Here is a 23,808-nt window from a genome sequence, read left to right as displayed (position 1 = left end):
CATAAAAATTAGGGGCCCAAATTTTTATAATATATATAATAGTAGTTCAAAAAAATTAGTAAATAGAAGACACATAAAAAAATTAGTATCTAATATAACAAGAAAAGATTTTGGTACTATATTAACTACTAAAGACCCAAACATGTATGAATCAAATATATTGGAGATAAAAAATACACAATGAGGTTAATCKGTCGTTCATTATATAATATTATTTAATRTTGTTMTAAGTTTTTTTAATCTAAAACCGACGTCTAAAACTACTTGCTTCGAAAACTTTGATATATCATCCATAATTTATCTCCCATCGACTCTTTTGATTGTTCCATTTTCGCATGAATTCTATTTTTATATTAGAATATGATAGATTTTATTGTTATTAGCTAACAAAACCTTCATCTTTCGAAAAAAATTACCAACCATATAAGACGGTACATTTTATATTTATATTTAGAATAATAAAACTATAATTGTTTTTTCATAGATATTCTTTATTATCTAATATGGAGTGTATAAATCTTATGTAATATTCTATCTCTAAAAGAAGAATAAGATCTCAAACTATCACCAACATGAGTTTTTTAATTTATATAATCGATGATTCCGAAAAAGTTTGTTTTAACGCTAACCCTAAGTTTTTGAGTCTTTTTTTATGTAAGAAAGAGAGGAAAGTAATAGAGAGGGAAAAATATTTTGTTTTCGAGATTTTTTTTTAGGGAAATGAAAAGAAAAGGAAAGGAAAAAAAATTGTATTAAAATTTATTTTTATTTATTTACTTTTCCTTCCTCTCTCTTCATTAAAAACACACATAAAAAACTTTATTTTTCTTTCTTTATTTTCTTCCTAAATTCGAAAACATAATATAAAAGTTTAAAATGGTGTTAATCTTCCCAAATTCGAAACGTAATATAAAAGTTAAAAATGGTGTTAATCTTCCCAAATTCGAAAACATAATATAAAAATTTAAAATTATGTTAAAAAACATTAACATGAGATGACATCGAAAACCAACCTATTTACATTGATTTACATAGTATCTCTCGGAAATCAGAATAATCGACCTTGTGACCCCAAATTATGTCATCCTATGAACCAAAAGTATATCATAGGATGTTTTTGATGATGAAACAAATTACGGATACTACATAGAAATGTTCTAGTAGATAATATTAATTTAGAAATTAGTATTGATTGATTTTGCGTCTAGAATAATCGAAAAACGGTTTTATATGAATTTAATGTTAATTATGATGATAAAAACAATATATTAAAAAAATATCGTACTTATCAAGGGCCCATTCTTACATCTCGCCCAGGACCTAAAAAATATTAGGAACGGACCTGGATCCAATATACAACTAATTAACCGATTTCTAAAACTAATTAATACCAATTCAATGATCCATAGATGAAATGAATTCAAACAACACCACAAATTAACATAAAGTGGTTATTCATTCCAAACCAAGGACGCATTGCCGGCCTTTCATTATTCAGAAGCACCATGCGAATGCGAAAAGGTTCCATGGCGATCTCTTAGTTGATGTTGACCCAAATGCCCTGGCTTGGCACGCCCAAGTGACTTACAAACAACATGTAGTAACCAGGAGGAGCGATCATACCGTTTGCAGGTGCAACCGCCGTGATCACATTGTTTTCAATCCCTGTGATTGCCGGCATGATCAATCTCTGGTTTTGAGAGAAACCATGAGTGGTGAATGGTGGGTACACCATGGTTATTATATTCTCACCCAGAGCCAACACTTCGTTTGATGTCATAGTAGCTGCAATCTTAAATGGTTGTCCGTATTGTAAAACCACATCGGAACCAGCTGGGTCAATTATGGGTCTTTCTGCATCGAGTGCAGGGTCCAAGTAAGGAGGAGTGAACTTTTCCACCCTCAATTCGGTTGGGAATTCGACGTCAAACGTGTAGAATTGGTGCGGGTTGCTGCCAGCGACCAAGATCTTGGTGTCGGGCAACAACGCTGAGCAAGAATGATACATCCTGGCGATGTTTGTTGGAGTCAATTCTTTAAACCTCTCACCCATAGGTTTGAATGGTGTATATAAGGCAGGAACAAAATTGGCATCTGTGGAATCCTCCCAACCAGAGGTACCCTTTCTGGCACCATTAAGCATCAAAAGATTTGCATTGGGAAGATGCAACAAGTCTCCCATGGTCCTTGGTGATGGCATGTCTTGCTCCTTCTCCCATGCTGCATCTGGCATTAGGGGATGGATTCTATAACAGTCTTGCAGTGCAGGCATGAACTCCTTTTCAGTAACATGTCTTGCATCCACCACTTGATATGCATCAGGCAAGTTACCACCACAAACTACAACCTCAACATTCATTGCTTGGTTATCTGGGGTGAGTTTCAATGGGAGAAGAGCAGCCATGCCAGAAGGGGGATAGTTGCGAGCCCCACCGCCTGGACATTCCGGATGCTCAGCGACCACATTGCCCGTATTTGGTTCGAAGGTGATAGCTCGGTTGTTGGCATAAAGGAACACGTTACCATCGGGAAGGAGGAACACAAATGGATAAAGGTTATTCTCCACAGGTCTGCCAGGTCCCAAAGCCGGTGTTGTTGTTTGCTGGAGGAAAGGCATGTCGAATCTCCTCGGTGTGAATTCAAGCGATGGTGGCACGATCTCGTAGCTGTAAGAGTCCCGACCTCCCATCACCACCGCGCTGCCGTCTGGCAAAATCTGGTTAGCGGAGTACCTGTGGATTTAAATTCTAATCAGTCATACATGTATTCATGAGTAAATTAATTAGTTGCATTAATTGTGATGTTAATTGATTAACCGAAAACTGTTTCACCATACCATCTACCATCAGCAAGAACATTGAGTCTGGTGTCAAAATCTGAATTCGGATCATCGTTGTTAGGGAACATTCGAACAGCTTTATTACCAGTGAAGGTACCACCAGTAGCAACTAAGTTACCATTGGGCCACAAGTTTCCCGAAGAGCACCATGCATCACCTTGCAACTACAGGAAACAGAAAAATGGATTAGCTATCTCAATTTCATGCATGCATGCATTGTTTAATTAACCAATACCATGAATTTAACCAACTTCTACTTATATATATATATATATATATACATACACATATATATATGTATATATATATATATATGGGTCATAATCGAATAGACTTAAAATTAAGGATAAAAGTTCAACAAACACGTACCGTAAGTGTTCGGACTTGTGCGGTTTTCCAGTCGTAGGCGATGGCATGAGCAAAACAATCAGGCTGGTTATTTGCATCTGGGTTTATTGGGCAGTTTCCCTCTGGTTGCATTTTTATACCTGAAGGCCCAAGCGATGTGGTATCGTACCAGATGACTTTATCGTTAGGCATCAACTGCAGTTGCATGGCAGCCACACCGGCATTAGGATTATCGATTGCCCACTCACCCAAGAATTCAGTCTCAATTGGGGGCATTGTGTAATCAGACCCACCATCCATAGGCTGCGGGTTGGCACCATCGCCGGGAGCAGCTGCATCATCACCGGGAGCAGCTGCATCATCTGGGCCGGCATAGACAGAAGATGCAAGCAATGAAGAGAGGAGGAAAAGGAGGAATGTTTGGCGTACAGAAGCCATAGGAGCAAGTCGATTGCTTTTACGATTTCATGTTTCACATCAGTGTCATCATTTTTATAGTTGAAGAAAGACCTCAAGATCTGTGGTTTGTTCCTATGAATATGGGTTCTAATTGCTAAATGCTTCTGGACACCATCAGTTTTCACCACATGACTCGGACTCTGCTGCATATTCCTCCGCACAATTTAGATTTACTAACACATGTTCACCCATCGTATGGCCTTTTGTCCGGTGACGATGTCACTTCGTCTGAATCAAACTTAAAAACCCATTCTTGAAAAATTACGTAGGTTTGCTATATAACAACATAAAACTCGTCGCTATTTTATTTTATTAAACTTTTGTACCATCAATTATTATAACACATTATATATATATATATATATATATATATTAAAATTTTATTTTTTCCATGTCTCGTTAAGTCCGGACACCCCAGTTAAAAAAACTATTGGTCCCTTCTGTAGGAGGCATGTGAGTGGCGAAGACGTAAGAAATGAGATCGTATGTGAGTTAGAATGAGGTATAAATATAAAGTATGTCTTCAAGTAATCGATTGGAAAAGGAAGGGACATGAATGGACGTGAATGTAGTTTTTTTATATTTTACTAAGAGCATTTGTAACTTTTTTTTTTTGAGTAATTGCGGATTTGGATATTGTATGATGGTGTTGATGAAATTGGTGAATCTTAATTATAATTTATATTTAAATAAATCTATAACTTATAGTTGATATCAACTTAAAATTTATGTGAATTAATCTTAATAAATCCATATTATCATGGATTTTAGATTATAATAAATTAAATTTTCATTTTTCTGGTATAATTTATTTAAATAAATTATTGATTATATATGTTTTAGATAATTAAATTTAAAAGAAAATGGATAATCAAATTTTTATTTAAATGCTGACCTGGTAAGTGTTTAACGTTAGGAGTCAATACTATAATTTATTTTATTGAGTAAGATTGTAGTACATCAAAACGTATCCTATACAACAATTTACCTGGTAAGCGCTTACTCGGGTAAGAGTCGTCACCCCCACTTACCGGGTAAGACTCTCCATCCTTATCATTGCTCTTACCGGGTAAGATTCTTGGTCCTTGCCATGTTTATCCGGTGACGAAAATTACCCGATAAATACTTATCGGGTAAACGTTTAGTAAACGGCCTCTGAGTAATTTTTTTTTTGAAAAAAAAGTATGGATTAGTGATTTAGTGGATGGGATTATTGATTAATTACACAAATGTTTTAAAATGCTCCTCACGTTTCTTAGGTTATTTAAATTAGTCACACTTTTGCGTATATTGACATTTTTCTGTCTGATTTTGGCAATTAAAAAATCTCATATAATGGTTGAGATCTTTTTTTTAGGTTTCTCATTTGAACCCTCCCCTATATGTATGTGTGTATATAAACAAATGATCATGTGAGAATATAAGTTAAAGTGATAATTGTAAGAAGGGATTCCGACCCTTGATTACTTTTTAAATTCACTCCTACCTATGAATTGCACTTATCACAAGATTGGATCCGGTTCATCTCAGTGCAACGCATGAGTGTTGATCTTCAATTGGAATTGATCCAATAGTGTAAATCATTTCTTACCCTTTGCACCATAACTTTTATTCTCACGGGAACCCAACACTATACACACATACATATCGTGTTAGGTCCAAATGATAAACTTGAAAACATTCAAAATGACAGAAGTAATCTCAACCACTAATTTAAAATTTTGATTTCCAAGTCTTTTTTTTCACTAATTAAGACAACCATGGAAAAAATTCATATATTCTAATTTATCTCTTTTTTTTTCTCTATAACACATTTTAATATTGATAATTATCGATTTTTTTTTATCAAATTTTCCACCTTGAAATCATTTACAATTTTATAATCTACGGATCAAATTAAATTTCATTATCTCATATGTGAACACGAACATCGATATTTTTTATTGATCGTTTGAAATGTGACCAAACACAAAGGTTTCCAACAAACCATTATCAGATGGTGATAATTATTAATTCATGTAGTGTAATGTGAATCCTAACATAGATTTACATGTCAATCTTAATAATAATTTGTACGTGAATCAATTAAAAACTTATAATCGAGATTAAGGATCAGTTAAGTATTCATATATATGAACATGTGAATCTTAATTATAATCTGTACGTGAATCGATTTACAACTTATAATCAAGTTTTGCAACCAGTTTGCAGTTTATTTAAAAAACACACACACACACGTATATATATACATGAATAATTTACAACTTATAATCGAGATTTTCAACCAGTTTACGGTTTATTTAAAATACACACACACATATGTGTGTGTAGGGGACATCAAATGCAACCCTTGTAAAAGTTGCAACCAATCTAAACTACACATCCAAATGATCAACGACTGGGAAAGAAATTGGAGCATTTTGATTATTGAACACAAAATGGAGGATAGAATAAAAAATGCATAAGACGCTTGTTGAGAGGAAAATATAATGTAGAGAAATTTCAGGGACATAGTTACCAAAATTCCGAGTTATTTTATATAAAATTTAGATGCATGCGATGAAAATACCTTTGTTTTCATATATGAATATATGATTCATATGAAATGTATAAGATAACTAGAAAAGGGTATTTGAACCAAAAGTGTTATAACTACGGAGGTGATATGCATATGCATTTTGGGTGTAGAGACAGCAACAAACTTTTTAACGTGATATTCATATGAAATTGGTATTCTGTGTTTTTAAATAATCAAGAGAAATTGGTATTCCGTGAAACTTGAAATGCATTCTTCAGTGATACAAATTTATGTGGTATGAAATTAGGATTCATGTGGTATGAAATTAGGATTCCAGTGGTATGAACTCATAAGAAATCAAGATTCATGTGATATGAAATTTGAAATGCATTTATATGAAGGTATGATTCATATGGAACATATACAACGAAAATGCAATGTTATTTGAACCGAAGATAATTTCCTAAGTAAAATAATTTAACAAATTAAAATCAATGAAACCGTCCACTAAAATAGGAATAATTGTCCCTTTAATTAAGAAATGGAAAAAATTAAAAAGACATATCAACCTTTTTAGTAATTAATTAAATAAAAAATAAAATCCTTAAAAAAAGGTAAGATAAATGAATGACATTGAAATAAAAAAAATTGCAACTGTTGCAACCTTTACAAGGGTTGATTTGATTTGTATTATATATAAAAATGAGAATCCTAATCATAAAGGGTGGTGTTTGATTGATTTGAGCTTGACTCCAAAGGTTAAAAAGTACATGGAGGTCTCAAGTTCAAATCCAATGAGTAATAAAAATCCCCTTGTCACTACAACAAAATTGGGTTTATAGGATACCCTCATTCTCTAAACGTCCCAATAGATCGTTTTATAGAACTTAATTTATAGGACAAAAGTAAAAAGCGCCATATCTAAAGGTGTTGTAATAAGTTTATATGACGCTTTTTGACGTCTTAACAAGTTTTTTAGGACATTTTTAATATAAAGTGTCGCATTAGCAACTTTATAGGACATTTTTTATAAAGTGTTCATATAAACTCAATTTTTAATGGGACACTTGTTTTTATAAGACATTTTTTCAAATAGTGTCCTATAAAGTTGCTAATGGGACACTTTATATTAAAAATGTCCTAAACATTTATAACGACGTTAAAAAACGTCATATAAACTTATTACAACGCCTTTAGATATGACACTTTATTTTTTTGGTCATACAAACGAAGTTCTATAAAGAGGTCTATTAGTGTAACATCCCAAAATGTCGAATACTTAAATATATCAAAACTAGTGTCCCAAGATCAAACACTTACATTGCAGCGAAAATAAAATTTTTAATCTTACAATTTATATCACTATCTAAACTTACAATCTTGACGAACATATTTTGCTCGATATAACAATGCCTTGATCTGCACATGTCATTCTTTGATGCTAATCTTTATTTCTCTCTTTATCCAACTTTTCTTTCCAGTCTAATAGCCGCTTTGGTGAAAAAGTTTTAAAAGAGTATTGGGTGAGCCTTAGGCCCAGTGAATCCACTGTTTTCCTGCATGAACAACAACTTTTAGAAGAAACAATTTTCACGAAGCTTTATAAATTTAGCATGCCTTGATGAGAATAATACTTTTCACAAAATAAATATATATAGTGTGTGTCTACATCACAAAGCAACCGCGTCATGGGAGATGTCTGCCTCACACAGCATTATCTGGCGAACTCACACAGCATGTCCGTAGTTACGGCATAGACAAGCTCACAAAGCATGCTCGTCTTTACAAAATCATATTGTAGTACATCCACATTGACATACAAATACTCAAAACACATATTTTAAAAATATCGAACTTTTCACGCATATATAACATATAAAAAATAAGGCATGCAATCATTTTAAAAATAAATCACGTGTAACTCACCATACAGGTCATAACTCCAAACCGTTCCTCGAAGTTCCTCATGTTCTCCAAAAAAAACGCATCAAACTTGTTGCGCTTCACCAAATCATCCTCATCTTTCACCTCTCTTATACGAGTTTCCTTCCCCGAGAATTTGTCATCTCTATGCTTGAAGGCCTCCCCATATATATACTTAGTAATCGGCGGTTTCACGGAATATGAAACGATAAACCATAATTAATGGTCGTAGGTTTCATGACCATTGAGTTTCCTGTCATTAAATTACAATTAATTTATTTTCTTTTTTCCTTTTTCGTTTTTTGGTTATTACAATTAGGACGCTTAGAAATTGAAAGTGTCCTATAAACCCGATTTTGTTGTAGCATGTGGCCACGACGGTTCAAATGCGATGACTTCAGGCTATCTGTAAAACATGTGGTCGTCCTAAGATTAGTCGACTCGCATAGCGGGTTGGAAATCCGGGTAAAAAAAAATGAGAACCCTAGAATTTGTGAGGTATGTGAGATCCATTATAAACCTCTAATTTGAAATAATTATATTATTTATTAAATAAATAAAAAAGGTAATTTAGTCAACTCATAAATACATCTAATTAATTTATTTTCTCATAAATAAAAAATCTATAATTTCCAAAAATGAGGAATCTATAACTCCTAAAATAAAACATTAATTAATCGTCCACAATGTGTATTCAAGTCTTTACACAATATGTTAGGTATCTTTAGTTTTTTTTGATTATTTGTTTTTAGTGTAGTTGTGTAAACATCGTGTTCACAAGGTGATCATAATGTGTAGAAAAACAAATGATCACGATATGTATCCAAGACCTTATACAATACTTAAACAAATGATCACGATATGTATCCAAAGATCTTACACAATACTTTTTGAGATCTTTAATGTTTTTTTCTTCATTTTTTGTTCTTAGTGTCATTGTCTCACATTATGTTCACAAGATGATCACAATGTGTAAAAAAATCGGTGATCACAGTATGTAAAAAATAGGTGATCACTGTGTGTAAAAAAATTGGTAGTCACAATATTTAACTGAAACAATATATTTGATAGTGGTTCACATCATGATACTATAGGTTTTTTATTTTTTTAGGTTCACGGAGATGTTTGACGGATGTTCAAACTTGATTATTGATTTTCTTCACAATGCGTATCCAAATCCTTACAAAATGTTTTTAGTGACCTGTAGTTTTTTGGTTTTTTATTTTGGGTGTTTTTGTGCGCATATTGTGTTCACTTGTGATCATAATAGATTTCATGGTGATACTTGTTAAGTTATCTGGTGTTCACAATGTGTTAGGTTACTTATTAAGTTTATTTTTATTTTTTAAAAAATTATTTTATTAATGAGAGAATAGAGAAAGAGGAGAGGAAAAAGAATACTTATAAAATATCCATAGTAATCTTTACTTCAATTTTTTAATTAAAATTTACCAAAATTATTAGCCTCCTAATTTAGATTTGTGGTTTATATTAAATCTCACAGATCTCATAATTGCGCGGTTCTTAAAAGAAAACCCCTCTATATACGTATGTGTGTGTGTATATATATATATATATATATATATATATATATATATAGGGATGTTATTCTACACCCTTTGCCATTCCTACACCTTATACAACCCTCATCTCAACCATTCAATTTTTAATCAATTAATTGTTTCCTAATATAAACTATTAATCATAATTAATAAACTATATTCATATTCCATAAATATTAAAATCATAATAAATGAACTCCAATCATTTATATAAATATCTCAATTACTTGGGTTGCAAAGGTTGTACAAATGCACAAGGTTGTAAAAGAAATATACCCTATATATATATATATATATATATATATGCACTAGTCGTGTATCCGCGCAATGTGGTGGGAGTGATGAATGTAAAGTAGACTTCAAGACATTATGAAGATATGATTTGCAATAAGTCTTTACAACTTAATATTTTTCAATAAATAAAAGCTATGGTTCCAATTACAACATCAAAAAAAAAAAATTATAGTGCAAATCGAATAAAACAAACTATAATCTAATTACAACATCGATCCAATATAATTTAATTATGTTACATAGACAATAAATTGGAGAGAATGAAAATTATAAAATTTCATCAATCATAAGCTGTTTAAATAAGAACAATTACATAGAAATAATGATAAGCATAAAAGAAGATTTACCCACAACCCAACTTAGAACAAAACCATATTGACTCTATCACAATCCATAACACGAGAGGATGCTCAACTTACATCCATGGCTACATTTTGGATTCTATAATGAAGAACACCTTCTTCATAGACCAAGCTTTACATTGAAGACTAGATTGGTCTAAAAAACTGGATGCATTTGCACTTGAAAAGAAATACATAAATTAGAATTTCACAGTTGCAGAAGAAGGAAGTGGGATTTGAAGGCTATTTATTTTCTTAAATAATAAACAAATCATACAAATTTTTATATACAAAGTGATGGCTATAACAGTAAATAAATCATACAATTTCTTATATACAAATATAATGGTAATGGTAATGGTAATGGTAATGGTAATGGTAATGGTAATGGTAATGGTAATGGTAGGCAAAGTGAGATTGATGAGATATTTGATGCAACAGGGTAGGCCTATTCTTGGACCTGCAATACTACTTCAATTTCAGATGGTTTATCAAAGATAACCAAAAGATAATGCACCAAAATTCATCATCTTCATACTCATACTCTGTTTTACAGGGTTGTCATTTGAAACAAAACAAGTGACAAAAAAACCAAATTTATCGATGTCGGTTGGTAGCCGTAGTAAACAAATAAGACACTTCATACCTCAATGTTTAAGTTGCTTTGATGCTCTTAGACAGCCAATGGTAGTATTCTTTTTGCTGCAACAAACACACAAGATATTACAAGTAAGGTCACGGGCCACCCTTTACGAAAGTTAAGGTACAACGTTCATTATACAACTTTATCAAGTTTGTTCTACCATATCTTGTATCTTGCAAATCATTCTTGTAACTAAGTATGTCTTGTCTTGTCAAGGGCATTGAATATAGCAAAGTTCATTACTTTTTTTTTGTGTAATTAAGTTAAAAGATCCATGAATAAACCTCAATAGTTAGATCCACCTAAGCTTTGATGCAAAACCATAGAACCTGTCATTTTTTCACATGGTAAATGTCAATAGCAAAATACAAGCAACTTTTGGTAACCCTGGTGTACTAATGCAAAGGACACCCGGTATGAGCTTACCTAGTAAAACTGAGAAATTGAGTGCAATAAAGAATGTTAATAGCTTATACACGAAAATAAATCAGATATAAGTGTAAAACTGCATATATATACTGCTATGGAGATATAATAAAACATGCTTAGTATCCCTTCAATGACTGTTCAACATCATCCTTCCTTTCCTGGTCCGTCTTGAACTCAACAAGGTATCGATTGTAGTCACCTTTCCTGTATCCACATGAAAAAAAAAAACAAAATAAGGAACTGAAATCTATAAAATAGGTGATAAGCATCAAGGAATATGGACAAGCTATAGTGTTAGAAAGATGGAATTGAAGAAAAACACAAACATGAAAAGACAAAATTAAAAGCCACTGACGAAAAAAATATTTTCAAAGAGAGAGGGAAAACATAAATCAATCAAAAACACAATTAAACATGGAAGAGTAAACTGTAAGCACGATGCCAAATGTTATTCCTTAAAAAACATTGAATCGTGAAAGATAACATTCAGAATATCATCTAAAGTTATCTAAAACTACTCAAAAATATGCCAAAGCCATATCTTAAGATGTCAAATTTGCTAAAACCCAAAAACCAATTAAGTTAGACAAAAATAGGAATGGCAACGGGCCGGTTATTGGTATCCTCGTCCCCGAAACCGATAACTAAAACCGTCCCTGTAACCGCCCCGATCCCTGTCCAGGATCTTATCGGGGATCCCCATCGGGTCCCCGCGGTTTCCTCGATCCCCGTTGGGGAACCCGTTAACGGTAAAAATCCTCTTTTTCCCATTCACCATTGGTTATAACCGAACCCGAACCCAAAACTCGAAACCGATCTAAATTTTTTTACAATATGTTAATATACACAAAGAAAAGTATATTACAATTTTTAAAAAGATGTAAGTTTAAATGTCTCAAACATAATCGAATAAATTACAAATAATGTATTAGATTACAATATAAAACTAAACAAAATTCAAACATCATACAAATAAAATCACGATTAGACAAATATACTAGACTTTTTCGTGAGCTTTTGACTCGTTTTTATAGTTTACACACTTTTGTATTGCCGCTTCTTATTGCCATATTTATGTTAATGCAATTCCCAATGATACGTAAACAAGGTATTTCTGGTTCTTTATAGAGAAGATATATCATAGATATTTTTTAATTCATCATTTAAGTTGTTGAGGTAAAGTGGATAAAAGTCTTTTTAATTTTAATGTTACTATTTTCTTTTAATGATATTATATGTATGTATGTATGTATATAAATTAAAATTAATATATATACACATATCGGGTCAGTGAGGTGATCACCGTCCCTGCCCCCGTTAAAATCCCGAATTTTTCCCCGATCCCTGCCCCGTCCCCGATAAGATGTCCTCAAACCCGGCCTGAAAGTTTCGATTTTCGATTTTCATCATCGGTTTCGGTTTTTTTTGTCATCCCTAGACAAAAAGAAAACCCACAGTGGCCTTTTAGAAGTTATTGATTCATGGGATTGAAGAACAGTAAGAAGATATGGAAAAAAAATGTGATTACTTGGTGAAGTAAAATGAGATGAAGAATTCGAAATCTGAAGAGGGGTAAGTGATGATATCCCATGAAGTTTATGCATAAACGTGTTCTTCTGGAGCAAAAATCGACAACATTTTGAAGAATTGTGTTTGTGCGCAATAACGTGTTTAGATGAACGGGAAAGTTCAAGGTTTATCAAAATGGGGCAACAACCGAATGCCGCTTGGGGAAAAGGAAAAAGTGGAAGACTATGAGGGCTTAGAACCGGTTTTAAATTAAAGTAATATTGGAAACCGAATAGTCTAAAACGTGCATTGGAATTTGGAAGCATAAGCCCATAAAAAACAATGCATTATGAGGTTGTACATCTTGTTGATTAACTTGTAACTAAGACATTAAGATTTTGTGCATCAAAAGATAGTATTTTATGTATTTAAGCTTGTTTTTAAGATTTTTTTCAAATCTACTTTATGAGGCAATAGGGGCCTAATCAAAATGAGAACTGATTAGTTTGTGGTAACTGTGAGATCCAATGTGAGTCAATCATTTTAAATAATTAATGTTATAATAACATAAAGGGTAAATTGATATTGTTTATAATCATAAAACCCTACTCTTCTCCTTCATCGTGAAAGAGAAGACTTTTCTCGTTCTTGATGTTTTCCACTGTTGGTTTTTTGTCTTGATTTCGGAGCAAACTTCATAGATTCTCCATTCTCTCCTAAAACACAACCGATTTTCAAATGAAAAATGAAATCCATTTGATAAATTATTCAAAAAGAGATTACCAAACGATCGAGAACTCACTTGACGACATGGGTATGGTGTTTTCTGCAGCCAGAGCCATCATAGCTTGTGATCTTGTGATTCTTCTTGATGATAGTGGAGTCTCCATTGTAGGCCTTTATGTTTCTTTCAACAAGTGATCACCGGAAAAGTTGAAATAGTCGTCGAAAAACTGATTTGCAGTGAGAAGATAAAGAAATACAGAGCGATAGGAGTGGGGGTAAAATACAGATGGGAAGGGGTTTTAAGAACGATCTCTCGCCGGAGATGTAAACCAGATCTCGTCGGAGATGTATCTCCGAAAATGTCCCACTCCTTTTCTGTGGTACATAGTGGTACCCCAATGGTATCACAGTATAGCACAATGGGTACCACATTATATCACAATGGGTATCACATTGTGTATCTTTGTGATTACTTGGTACCTTGCCGGATTTTTGTTCACCGGATGCCGGAGATTGGAGAGATGAGAGATGAGAGAGTAGTTTTTTAAAAATACCTAAAATGTCCTCTAATTATAATTTTAACTCAAACTACCATAATTATTAATTTTCTAATTTATCCGTTGATTTGTGGTTGAGATTGGATCTCACAGTTACCACAAACTAATTAGTTCTCCTTTGAATGACCCCTGAGGCAATATATATATATATATATATATATAGAGAGAGAGAGAGAGAGAGAGAGAAGCGTTCAAATGAAAACCACCCCTCATTTGTAAAAACCGTATAAACCACCCTCATACGTCGATTTTATTGTTTAATCTTATGAAATTTTTTTATGAAATTGTTTAATCTTGTGAAATTGTTTAATATAATACTTTTTTCGATGAATTTGTTTCATATATGGTTATGAAATTGTTTCATATAATATTTAATGAAATTTTAATGAAATTTTAATGAAACTGTTTCATGTATTTCTCTAAAATTAAAATAATGAATATGATAATATCCATAATTAACACCCTACATAATAAAAATGGTTAATCAACCTTTCATAATTACAAAAAAATGAATAAAATAAAAAATTATGATTGATTGAATGATGTTTTCACGGTTTTTACAAATTGAGTGATTTTTATTTGAACGCTCCCATATATATATATATATATATATATATATATATATAGGAGTGATCAAATGCAAACCACCCATATTTGTACAAACCGTGCAAATCATCTTTATCCGTTGATTTCATTGTTTTATTTAATGATTTTGTTTCATAAAATTGTTTAATATTATGAATTGCTTAATATAATACTTTTCTAGATGAAGTTGTTTCATATATGATTATGAAATTGTTTCATATATCGTTATGAAATTTTAATGAAACTGTTTCATGTATTTTCTTTAAATTAATATAATGAAGATGATAATATCCTCCACAATTAATATAATGCTTGATTCAAACATAACCGAGGATGTAAAGCTGGAGATGTTTGTTGACAATCTATCAGCAGCAGTTGGTGATGCAAACATGTTTACCTTCAAATCGATTGACTTGGTGAGTTAATAATCAATAACTAAGATTATTATGTGTTTTTTAGATATTACATTTAATATCCAACTATCCATGGCAGTTATTCTTTCCAATCGTTAGAGACATGCACTTCTTGTAGTGGTGTTCAACTTTAAACGTCCATCCATATTGGTTATAGACAACCTGAAACAAGATCTTGAATCACCGAACAAATATGAGGAAATACCAGATCTTTTGGTGAGAAACGTCAAACAAACTATATTTTAATTCATTCATGGTATATTTATTTATTTAATGGTTTGAGTCTCACTTTTAACTGGTTCTTGCAGCACTTTTTGATGATACAACATCTTAAGAAAGTAGGCCATGCATTATATGAGGATTTTGTTGGTTTATATCCAGTGAAGATTGCGTTGAAATGGTCTACTAAACAGAATTCCCATGACTGTGGTGTTTTCTTGATGCGTCATATGGAGTGCTACATGGGAGAATTGCCTTACAGATGGAAATCAGGACTTGATATGGACGGACCAACAAAATGGAACCTCCCGCAGTGTACAAAATAAATTTTGTGGCTGAATACAGACGTTTCTTTCCTCCCCACATGGATAGAAGTAGATAAACCGGAATTAATTCTAATTCCCACAATGGTCGGCCATACTATTGCTATCCATAATGGAAAGGAACATTTACCTATTTATATAAGAGATGTATGGTAGGCCATAAATTGGGAGAATTTGACCCTACTTTAAATTTCTGAGGACATGCAAAAATCGATAATAGATCTCGTCGTTAAAAAAAGGTTAATAATATCTATAATATATATAGATATTTATCATTGATTAGTAGTAGGCGAAACCAAGTCAAACAACTGCAATTATTGAGAAGAAAATACACATCGAAACTGTTGCTTTCAGAGATCAACATTAGACGATTGTTTGTGATAACAAACTGTGGAAGGTTTAGCTCGTTGGATGTGAAAGAGAAAACACGTTTGCTTAAATACGCAGAGGCCAACAGGGAAGCGAGGCTCGTAAGCATTTAGGAACTGATGCGAAGTAGTATTTAATATCATATCTAGTAAATAGGTGTTCTTTTTGTTTGTAGTTTGAAACAAATACATTAACGGATATGTTAGTCTGGTATTTTGTTTCTTAGACAAATGGTCTGGTATTAACTTATATCAAACGGATATTTCGAATTTTTTTGATGTATACAGATATGGTTTTGTGTAGTTGATGTGTATTCTCATTTCATATCGTGTATGTACTAGGAGGTTTGTAATATGTATCATATCGTGTCAGAGTGAATCACGACTACAAAACATAAATCATGCATCATATAAAATAGTCAAACTGGTTAAACCAATCAGTCTGTTTAGGAAAAAAAAATGGCAATACAAAACCAACTAACCAATTATAATAACTAACATTAAAAATAATACTCAACACAAAAAAGACAACAACTACGAATTCAATTCGATCGATAACTTGATAAAAAATAAAAATTGTATTTATATGAAAACAAATGGCTCGAAATCATCAAAAACAAAATAGTCCTACTTTTTCTTTGCTGGACAATTACGGATATCATGATTAGACAACAACTTGCATCCACTACACATCCTCTTAGGCAGGCTACTCTTCACTACTGCTTTCTCGGTTGCACCTATCAATCTTTTGGACGTACCACAATCTTTGTTCCTTATACCGGTAGCGGGATGTATCTCAATGTTATCGGGTGTTGAAAAACCAAGGATTTATTCTATTCCACTCTCTTTACATTTCATCGAAGGCTCATATGTACGAGATTTGGCTAAATCATCCATCAATTCTTTAATTGTAGCCACAAATGATTCTAGTTTTTCTTTGTCATCTCTTAATATGTCCAACACATCATCGATAACGTCATATGTATCATATATTATTCTACGTTGATCCTCGCCTACGTCACATATTCTTAAACGACTGTTTTGAAGTTCAATCGACATAAGGTCGTGTCTCCATCTTCTCAAAATGTATTTTTCAGGTATAGATTTAACACCGGCGTTTAGCAATACTTTAAAAACATGTCTGGATAATAATCATGTCGACCGATGTGATTGCAACTACAAACAATGGTCGACTCCTTCAAATTACGAACAACTTGTACATAATATAAAGTTGAAACAACTAATATCACAATCGAAACGTTGTTTAAATAAAATAATAACATATAAAACAAATAATAATTGACTTTGTATGCAAGCATACCTTATACTCTGCTATTTTCCCGTCTCTTTTGTCTAAATGTTCAATTAAATATGTGTCAACTACCTCGTCTGCATTGATAGTCTTAATTGAATATGTCCAGACAGCCCTTTGTAACTCAGTTTGCACCTCAAAAAATACAGAACACATGTAAACCTCACAATCGTGCCTCTCCAACTTGCTATAGGTCAACCATTTAGGTAAGGTAGTCCTCGTGAGATAATCAAGACGACGTTGTTCCCTACGTTGTTTCTCCAATGCAAATTGAAACCCAAACATAAATTGAAGAAGATTGTTTCCACTCTTTGAAAAAGAGTAAAAAAATTAGTTTGCACTTTCCGACTTGGACGTTATCTTCATGAGGCAACACATTGGAAGCTCTTTAAAATATGCGAGTATCCACTGTGATCTTAGAGCAAACATATCTTTCAACCACGGATGATCTTGAAGAGAGAACTCCTCGATAAGAACCATCCATCTACTCTCAAACTCATCAGGGGATATGTGAATGTTCCATACCAGCTTGAAAAATTGTTTCTTAAACGTGGTGTTATTAAGAAAATCTAACTAAAATGCAAGTAAATTAAATATGTAAGCAATTAAAGAAGAAATAGAATAATAAGTTGTTTCCTGTCTTTCTAACCTTGTTGGGGACTTTATTGTTAATGTGCCAAATAGAAAGGCTGTGTCTTGAATCGGGAAAGACAGTTGCAATTGTTTGCTTCATCGCAGGACATTGTTCGGTAAGAATCATTAGAGGGGGCTTCGAATGTGATTTTTGAAATGCTTGCAGTAGCCATTTGTAATTTGGAACATGTTCATGTCCAATCAAAGCCGATCCAACAACGACATTGCAGTTATGGTTGTCAACCGTAGTGAAGGGAACAAAAACCATGAAATATCTAAAACAATAAACGTGTCAATAATTTAAATTTATAAAAAGGTCATTTTCATATAAAGCAGCATATACAAACCTGTTGGTTCGGAATGTAGCATCAAAGGATATTACATCTCCAAATTCAGAATAATTGAATCGAGCTACCTCATTAACCCATAAAATAGTATGCAACTCACTACCAACACAATTGTACTCGAAAAAGAAATTATGATCGACATCCCTCTTCTTCGTCATCAAATCAACCAACACCTTTGCATCACCACGACCGACAAAATTGTCACAGTCCCTCTTATAATTTGGATAATCAACCATCATTGGACCACAATATTAGTACCCTCCTCTCAGAGACGTATGCAACTTATGAGCCCGTGTGGATCCCATATTTGAAATACCGACATCATGAACAAAACTCTGATCTGAAAATTTTATTTGGCGTCCTTTCCGGGTCAAATCTATATTGTCGTGCCTCAAAAGTAAATGGTTGTGCTCTTCTTCAAAACCGTAACACTCATATGTTGTTGTTCCTTTCATCAATCGGAACTTGACACATGTTGTACACCCGGTCCTTTTAATATTCGAGTTCCACACTTCTCTTTGATGTTTACGGCGTACCATCGAATCAAACGACTTTTTAATGGCAACCCAAACTTACTACATACAAAGTAATTATTCTGTATTATACCATCAGAATTAATCTTCTGCGATAATCGTCGTACCTCAAATCCTGCAGTTTCAGCGTATTTTTGGTATACATATTCTGCTATATCCAAAGATGGATACATAGAACCGATAATGGGCTTCACAACTTCTTTGACTACAGGAGTAAACCAATTAGTACCAGCTGGTGAGATTGAAAAGGAATGATTTATTTGATCAAGAGCTGAAAACATGAATTCAAAAAGACACTTAGTGATTTATTATGATACCACCAGTTAGTACAACAACTTATTGCCTTTAGTGAAAACAGTACCACAAATACAAAAATAACATTGATACATACAGAGGCATTGCATGTTCTAATACAACAAAGAACACATATAAAATTTATAAACTTAAACATGTATTATAGCATACCAGTACCGCAAGCAAGAATATAAAATTAATACACAGACATAGTTATTAGTATATACATTATGTTACAATAACACAATGTGATACAAAAAACACAGAGTATTGCAGATATTGATACATAGAGGGATTACATGTTCTACTACAACAAAAAATGCAGATAAAATTTATACACCTACACATGTATTATAGTATACCAGTATCCCAAGCAACCAGATAAAAAATAATACACATACGTGGTTCATTACAGTATACATTATGTTACAATAACTTTGGATAACACACTGTGATAAATGTAAAAAACTTTTTAAGCAGATGGATGAAACTCAAACCTGGATTTTTACCATCTTGAATATCAGTGTTCGATGTGTATCCTGTTGTATCATCTATTCCATGAGATTCAACATCTTCTATCAAACCAATTTCTTCACAGTTTTTGTGAACCTATTTGAATGGAGAAAGACCAATATCAAGAACTTCATTACTCTCTTAGGTTTGGACCTCCATATCATCTAGAGTTACTTCATCGAAGTTGATAGGCATTGAAGAATCAATCGGATTCTTGCCATTGTTCATCATTACCAGAGAAAAACTGGAGACAACAATCTTACAACAAAATGGATTGAATTGATATTGTTATAGATTATAGACTAAATCTTCATGAAATATAAGTGATTTCATCTAATAATTTTAAATCAAATTCATGAGTAAATAAAGAATAAAAATTTTTATATGATTTTTCTGAATCATAATCATGAATAATTTAGGAATGTAAAATCAAAATCAACTGTAAGTTTGAAACGAATGGAATTAAAAAATAAATGTTTAATCTAAATTTAGTAATTTACTAACATGCCCTTTTACATTAATTTAAAAAGAATAATTAATATATTAAAATAATTGGTTGAGGTTGGATCTCACGGTTATCACAAACAAAACAGTTCTCATTTGATTAAGCCCATATATATATATATATATATATATATATATAGGAGCCCATTAAAGGAAGAACTGATTAGTTTGTAGTAATTGTGAGATCCAATCTCAACCACATATCAAGGGATAAATTAGAAAACTAATAATTTTAGTAATTTGATTTAAAATTTTAATTAGAGGGCATTCTAGGTATTTTAAAAACTCCTCTCACCGACCTTTGGTGAACATTATTTCGGCCGATACCAAGTAATCACAAAGATACACGATGTGATACCCATTGTGATATCACTGTGATACCAACTATGATACGAACCCAAAAACCTTAAAAACAAACGAAAATCAAATACATAATATAAATTTAAGAGATACATACAGACGATCTACGTTGTGATACCAAAAATACATACAAGATGCACTTGATACTGAATATAGTATCAATTGGGGTACTAACTGTGATACCACTCACACCAACTATATTACCACTGTGATACTAAACCTTAATACACAAAATCTTCGATTTCCAGCCAACGATTTTACCAAAAAGAAACGTTGCAGACAAGAATCATCCCTGTGTTCGATTTCTCAGATCTAATATCGATGGAGATGGAGAGATGCATAGCTTTGATATGTGGATGTTTTCGGATCTGATTTCGAAGAAGATGAAGATCTGGATTCTTTCAAGATCTTGATCGAATGTCGGCTCCGTCTTAGCCAGTGGCAGACAAGAACCATCCCTATGTTTGAGTTTCAACTCAGATCGAAGAAAAGGCATGGATCGATAGTGAAACCCCCTCTCTAGTTGAACGCCATCCAATGAAACCCCCTGTCGTTGAACCCCATTTAGTGAATCCCAACCTGATGAAGTTTTGGTCCTTGTGAGGTTTCGTTCCTGTAGGCGATATCAGAGATGTAAACACGGATGATGTTTGATTTTGGATCGAAGCAACAGGGACAGTAGGGGACTTGTGCGTTTGAGATCGAAGCAACAGCGACAACGATAGTAGGGGACTTGTTGGAGATTAAGAAGGGAGGGAGAGGGTGGGCGTTCAAGATATATGGTCGGTTGCGGAGAACTGTTGATCCTCTCTCTCAGTGATTTGATGATAATCCGTTTTTCCTTTCACGTTGTATTTGTGTTTCTGTATTTTCAGTTCCAGCGATCATCACTGAGTATGTTCAATGATCGCTGAAGAACTTGCATTGTAAATCTATTAGAGACAACAATACTTCAAGAAGACAACACTCACACCAAAGATCCTTCAGCGAATGTCGAAGACTAAAACTGAAGATTAGAGACTAGCGAGTACGTGATCTGAAGCGGTATTCAATGATTACAAGCCTGTCTACATATGTGTGAAGACTGCTCTAGCTTCAGCGAATGATGATGAGACCTCCAGGTCATTCCAGCATTCAGGGATCAAAGGAAGCTTGCTTAGCACGATTATTGTTGTTTTGTCCTTATGCACACAAAGGACAAACCCATACCCTTACAAAAGTTAGTACGGTACGGAGCCGATTAGTCGACTCTTTGTCCACCAACTTTAGGCAAGGATGTCTGCTCAGAAATAGTGCTTTTGTACTATTCACTGTAGCATAGGACAAACCTTCCTCTTAAGGCTTGACCGCACTCTAAACCTACCATATTGCATTAAATGATCATTTAATGCACTTGATATAATTAGAAGTGTTTCTTCTCCATGAAGAGAGCGCACATCTCTATCTAACCTTATTCTTACTTCAAGCATCTTCTAGCTTAAGTAAAAGATTCTCCTTTTAGCAATCTCTTTTCTTATATTTGCTAAAGCTCTGTGTGTAACCAAAGATTGTTTAGATAGGTTTTCATTACCTTATCGTTTTGTAAACAGTCTTGTAAAATCTGTATTGATCTTCTCTATCAATATATATTTTAAATTCGAAAATACTGTGTTTGTATTCATCCCCCCCTTCTATAAACTGTTTCTAATCTTGTAGACCCTTACGGGACCAACAAGTGGTACCAGAGCAGTGTTTTCTTTCTTTCCTTGTGTTTAGCTAATTTTCTGTATTAATTTATCTTTTCTTAGATAACTTATTGCATACAAATGGCTTTACAAATCACAAACACACACAGAGGATAATGGCTCTCTTGCCAAACCACCCCGGTTTGTCCGTGCCAATTTTAGTCTCTAGAAGAACCGAATGTCCCTCTTTCTGGAAGGTGTGGATCCTGAAATTCCACATTACATAGAAAATGGACCATATATTCCATTTGCTATTGTTCTGGCTGTTCCAGCAACAACTACGACTGCCGCGATTCCTGAATGGCAGATTCCAAAGCTTCCACATCAGTGGAGTGATGAGGACAAGAAGAAGATAGCTATAGACACGCATGTTTGGTCTATAATAGCTATGTCTCTTCCTGATGGGATTTATCACTCAGTGATGAAACTCAAAACTTATAAATCCGTATGGGATACTCTTTATGTCTAATATGAAGGAACCACTCAGGTTCAGGAGACTAGAAAGATCAATTTAGTAAGACAATATGAAAGATTTCTCTATGGAAAGTCTGAGACACTGTCTGAAGTACATCAAAGATTTAATTGCCTTCTTATTGATCTAAGGGCTTTCGACAGGGAATATTCTAATTCTGAAACCTTGACTAAGTTTCTAGAATGCCTTCCCGAGTCTTGGGATACCTTTTCCATGTGTCTCAAGATATCAAATGACATGTCCACTTTTTCTCTTTCTACCTTATACGGGATTCTGCTTAACCATGAGCAATCTCGTCAACTGAAAAGAAATCTTGTAAAAGATTCCAGGGAAATGAAAAGCTCTCCTTTAGCTTTGATCTCTGAAGCTTCTTCAGTTGAAACTTCTACTCCTTTTGTTTCTTCTCTACCTCCCGTGGTCATCACGGAGATAGGTTCTTCTGAGGACATTCTTGAATCTGATTTAACAGATTTTGATAAGTCCCTGGCACTCATGACTAAGTCATTTAGGAGGTTCGCCAGCAAAAGCAATTTCTGCAGATCTTCTCAACTATCCTTCAGGGAGAAGCCAAAGTCTGAAAGAATAGACAAGGCTTCAGCTGTCTGTTACAACTATCACCGGCCCGAACATTTTGCAGGTGAATGCAGATCGAAGAAGACTGCGATGCCATCTTCTAAAGCCCCTTCTTCCTTCAGGACCAAAGATGATTAATACTTAAAACTAAAGGAGAAATACAAGAAGATGAAGAACAACCAGTGTAAGGCTAAAGGTCTTATTGCTGAAGAGCATGACTGGGCTGAATCATCTGAATCATCCTCTGACGAAGAGGATAAAGCTTATGTTTGCTTGATGGATATTGATGCTGACGAAGGATCTTTTACATCATCTACCTCTTATGAGCCATCTTTTGTTACTCAGGTATGTATCCTGAATGAACCCTCTTCTAGTCTTTCTGCACTAGATACGCTGACGGTTGACCTTTACAATGCCCTCAATGGAAAATCAAAAGCTTAAGTGCTTAACGTTGATCTTCATGAGCAATTAAAGATTTGTCATTCTA

At 33.4% G+C, this 23,808-nt stretch overlaps 1 protein-coding gene across 1 annotated transcript; it reads right to left on the bottom strand.

Annotated features, from left to right (window-relative positions):
• Positions 1-1,537: 1,537 nt before the first annotated feature.
• On the bottom strand, positions 1,538-3,625 carry LOC112508226 (aldehyde oxidase GLOX1-like). Its single transcript, XM_025113018.1, has 3 exons — positions 3,209-3,625; positions 2,837-3,003; positions 1,538-2,732 (listed from the first exon to the last, which is right to left on the bottom strand). Exons 1-3 carry the CDS (start codon positions 3,623-3,625, stop codon positions 1,538-1,540), a joined length of 1,779 nt encoding a protein of 592 aa, XP_024968786.1.
• Positions 3,626-23,808: the final 20,183 nt, after the last annotated feature.

Source organism: Cynara cardunculus (assembly GCF_001531365.2).
Source record: "Cynara cardunculus var. scolymus isolate 2C chromosome LG 2, CcrdV1, whole genome shotgun sequence".
NCBI lineage: Eukaryota > Viridiplantae > Streptophyta > Magnoliopsida > Asterales > Asteraceae > Cynara > Cynara cardunculus.
Note: the sequence above shows the minus strand (reverse complement) of the source record. Positions and strands in the feature narration are given on the sequence as shown.